The 4,364-nt window shown below is 50.0% G+C and overlaps 1 protein-coding gene across 1 annotated transcript in view; it reads left to right on the forward strand.

The window, feature by feature from the left end:
* The window catches only part of NDUFS2 (NADH:ubiquinone oxidoreductase core subunit S2), a 13,853-nt gene extending 10,131 nt beyond the window's left edge, over positions 1-3,722 (forward strand). Inside the window, exons 11-14 of the mRNA XM_018573942.1 lie at positions 153-248; positions 2,132-2,215; positions 3,396-3,453; positions 3,539-3,722. Coding sequence (XP_018429444.1) covers positions 153-248; positions 2,132-2,215; positions 3,396-3,453; positions 3,539-3,576 — 276 coding nt within the window. The 3' untranslated portion in view covers positions 3,577-3,722. The remainder of the gene's footprint in view (positions 1-152; positions 249-2,131; positions 2,216-3,395; positions 3,454-3,538) is intronic.
* The last annotated feature ends 642 nt before the right edge of the window (positions 3,723-4,364 follow it).

Raw genomic sequence — 4,364 nt, forward strand, 5'->3', positions numbered from 1 at the left:
TATCCTTCCGGGGTCCATCCGTGCAGCAACCCACAGCAGGTGCCAGGACCACATGGAGTTGTTTCCTCCCCACAGATAAGCAAACGTAGCACAGCATCACCTACAGCATCATCAATAGTGATTTAAATTTTTTTTTTTGGCATTTCTTAAAGCGCTCGATGGAGTCCTTGATTCACCACTTCAAACTGTACACAGAGGGATACCAGGTGCCCCCAGGAGCCACATACACGGCCATCGAGGCCCCCAAGGTAAGGAGACTTTATACATAGGACTGCCCGGAATTGACTTCTAATCTGAGAGCTCTTGATGATATATTGTTTTGTTTTTATATTTAAGGATTTATTCATTTGGGGTTATATAAAGTTTTTTTTATATGCTCAACCAGTAATACAGAACACTCCAGTAAATTGCCTATGTATACAGTATGTATCATGATTAGGGATGCACTGATATTAGTATTGGTATGAATACCGAGTACTTGCACTCGCCCAAATGCTCCGATCGAGGAACTTCTGGTCAGAGGCAGTGCCGTAGGGGAACATGCAGCCGACTTCCCGTGCGATCAGGAAGCTGGGCGGCGAGTGATGGCCCACTTCCCGGCTGATAAGCACGGAGCCGGCCGATGCTGATTTTTTTCCATTCATCAAACGTTGGCAATCAGTTTGACTCGGCAAACATCATTTACAACAAGTAAGTGTTTCTGTATCAATCCGTCCGGGAATATATTTTGCATGGTAGTCGCAACATCCCACATGTAGCGAGTGTATCTCCTGGTATCAGTGACCGCTATTCAAGCTGAACGGAAACATCATTACTGACCAGAGTTCCTGTGAGGTTTTCCAAGGTTGCCTGTGTAAGAGTAGCCGGCGATGAAATACATTTATCTATATTGTGATATAATGAGCAAATGTCAGCGGAGCCAAATTGTGCTCGAATAGTCCCAATTCTGGGGGTACGATTGACAGCAGAGGCCAATTAACCTCTACCAGCCTTTTTAAGGGGTTCTCAACTCTAGCTGGTGGAGGAGGGGTTCACAAACATGATCATTGGGATCGGCTCTCGCAGTGATCACATAATCGGGGGCTTCTTCCCGACTCCCGACCTTAAACCAAGAAGGCAGCTGTGAGTGACGGCGCTGTCACTGTTTTGGGGGTGCCAAGTGAGTGCTCTCTCGGCACAAAACAGCCGACTCCATGCTGATTGGCTGGGAAGCTGACTTCCCAGCCAATTTGCATCGAGCTGGCCAAACAGCCGACTCTTTGCTGATTGGCTGGGAAGCCGGCTTTCCAGCCAATCCGGAAGCTGGGAGGCGGGTTATTACTTCCGGATTGGCCAGAAGGCTGGCTCGATGCTGATTGGCTGGGAAGCCAGTTTGCCGGGCAATCAAGCCAGCCAAACAACACTGAGCCGGCTTCCCAGGCAATCGGGAAGCCGGGCAGCGTGTCATTACCTGCCAGCTATGACCAAGCACCATGAGGGGGGGGGTTGAGGAAGTGTTGACTTGCATTTAGGTGCCACTGTATCAGACTATAATTCCCATCATGCAGTGGGAGTAGTTTCCTTCAGTGGGCTTAAATGTTGGTGGGATTTCGGCAGATGTGACAGAGCAGAGGTCTCTTGACCGGTCAATCATATTTGGCCATGTTAGTGGGTGGGACAGAGCGGGAGTCTAAGACACCCTGGTCACCCCCACTATAGCCAGCATAATGACATCTCTGCTGGTAGTCCTGTGACTACTGCGGGGATGTTGGAAGACCGGTGGCCAGATAACGAGCGGGCACCGGTTGTACAAACGGGAAATAAGGGACAGTGAACCCTTATCATGCAGGAGGACTGGAGTTATTTTAAAGTGACTGAAGCATTGTATTCCAGTATAGAAACTATAGACGTACCAGACCTCCGAAATAAAAATGTGGGCGCCGCACATGGCTGCAGGGCAACCCCAAATCCAGGAGCTCTCCCATAGACTTTGCCACTTCCAGCCCTGTCCCCTCCTGCCTACCTTTTATCTTGCTGTTGGCCACATGGTGTTGAACCAATAAGGCACTTTGCTGGCTCTTTGCAGTAAAGGGAGGTGTAGACAATTGCAGATTTGAGCAATGAAGCGGCTAATATTTGGGTTTGTTGGCAGGGAGAGTTCGGTGTCTATCTCGTGTCTGATGGATCAAGTCGTCCATATCGCTGTAAGATCAAGGCCCCGGGATTTGCTCACTTGGTAAGTTATTGTACTTCTTGTTTGTTTAGTATCTGACATGGGAGCTTAAAGGGTCACTCCGCCTAAAATATGCCAGTTTTTGATTGATGCTGGAGGGTAAAATAGCCTAACAGTTCTTTCTTTCAGAGACTTCCTGTCCTGGTGACCCCCTGTTACCTTTTATTTCCTGTCCTGGTGATCCCTGCTCCCTCTATTTCCTGTCCCGGTTATTTCCTGTTCCCTTAATTTTCCATCCTTGGGATCCTTGTCCTCTGATTTCATTGTCCTGGTGATCCCCTGTTCCCTCCATTTCCTGTCCTGGTGATCCCCTGCTCCCTTTATTTCCTGTCCTGGTGATCCCCTGCTCCCTTTTATTTCCTGTCCTGGTGATCCCCCGTTCCCTCCATTTCCTGTCCTGGTGATCCCCTGTTCCCTCCATTTCCTGTCCTAGTGATCCCCTGCTCCCTTCATTTCCTGTCCTGGTGATCCCCTGTTCCCTGCATTTCCTGTCCTGGTGATCCCCTGCTCCCTTCATTTCCTGTCCTGGTGATCCCCTGTTCCCTCCATTTCCTGTCCTGGTGATCCCCTGTTCCCTTCATTTCCTGTCCTGGTGATCCCCTGTTCCCTTCATTTCCTGTCCTGGTGATCCCCTGCTCCCTTTATTTCCTGTCCTGGTGATCCCCTGCTCCCTTTATTTCCTGTCTTGGTGACCCCCTGTTCCCTTACTTTTCCTCTCCTGGTGACCCCTCTGTTCCCTCCATTTCCTGTCTTGGGAATAGCACTTCTGGGATGGGCTGTGAAGCTTCTTTTTATTGGCACTTGTTCTGTTTTCCTCCAATATCATATATCTTAACCAGCGGCTCCATCTCAGTGCAGCTGATCTCCGATTTAGGTAACAGACGTCGCACAGCCCTCAAGTCTGCCTTGGAAAGCCAAGAGTTGGTTGATATAAATAGGACCACTGATTGGGGGTCCGCACATCTGGTGAGAAGGGGGACCCGGGCCTGGCAGGGGCGGCAGCCTGTGGGCGCCCCCAGTCTAGTGTTATTCCTGCACAGTGCTAGAGAACAGTGCAGCGTCAGCCTCATTCTCCTCTATGCCATCCGTCCATGGACTGCAAACTTGCTGCATGTTGGATAATGACAGGTGCACATTGAGGTCCATACTGCGCCATTTCAATGTCATGTCTTCCTCTTCTTAGGCCGGATTGGATAAGATGTCCCAGGGTCACATGCTGGCCGATGTCGTCGCCATTATCGGTAAGTGTCCTACCCTCCGCACTTGTATTGCCGTCCCTCCGTCTCATTGCCGACACCTGACCTGACTTTTCCCTCCTCCCGACAGGAACGCAGGATATCGTCTTCGGAGAGGTGGATCGGTAATCGGCTGCGGCGTGTGAAGGATTCTGGGCCGCGATCCTCCATGTTTTGCTGTGGCTTCTCCACCGAGCTCTAGAAGCGACACCGCCATTTATTTAAACATTGTCCTTGTAAAGCTCTGCAAATAAATGTCTTTTGGTTTCCTATCGTGCACGGCGCACATCCTTTATCCCCGCCCCTTTCTTGTCAGCATTCATCACTTGGAAGGCCCCCCGTCTTCAATATGGGGGACCGTTAGGGCGGTGTGTGATGAGGGTGACGGCAGAGATCAAAAAAAGTAATAAATACCCGGAAGTATTACAGTGACGCATGACAAATAGATATGATGACAGCGCCACTTAAAAAAAATGAGGGGGTGGGGGGTTGGTATTTTCTTTCCCACACCTGACTTCCTGTCTGATCATACTGCAGCAGAATCCAGTATCACAGAAGAACGAAGTCTGCACAGGAAACATATTGGTGTCACCCCGCTCAGTGTCAGTGCAGCTGCGGGGACACATACAGAGAGCTCTCTTTCACCTGAATTGACGCTTTGTTTTAGGTGTACTGCCCCTTTAAGTACGAGCACCCCGTCCTGCCTCTAGTGGTCGGATGATGAAATTCGGATTACCTGAGAAGCTTCTGCGGAAAGCGGCGTGTACACGTTTCCGACCAGCCGGCCGCACGGTGAAATAATGTCTTCATCCAGCAATAATCAGATCAAATCTGAAGAGCAGATCCGGAACACAAGGGAACCAATCAGTGAGCTGCAAATGGTATCCAGCAAACGCAGCAGCCGTGCTGACTGCAGG

The sequence above is a fragment of the Nanorana parkeri genome, unplaced genomic scaffold (genome assembly GCF_000935625.1).
Source record: "Nanorana parkeri isolate BGI_ZX_2015 unplaced genomic scaffold, ASM93562v1 scaffold2631, whole genome shotgun sequence".
Lineage (NCBI taxonomy): Eukaryota > Metazoa > Chordata > Amphibia > Anura > Dicroglossidae > Nanorana > Nanorana parkeri.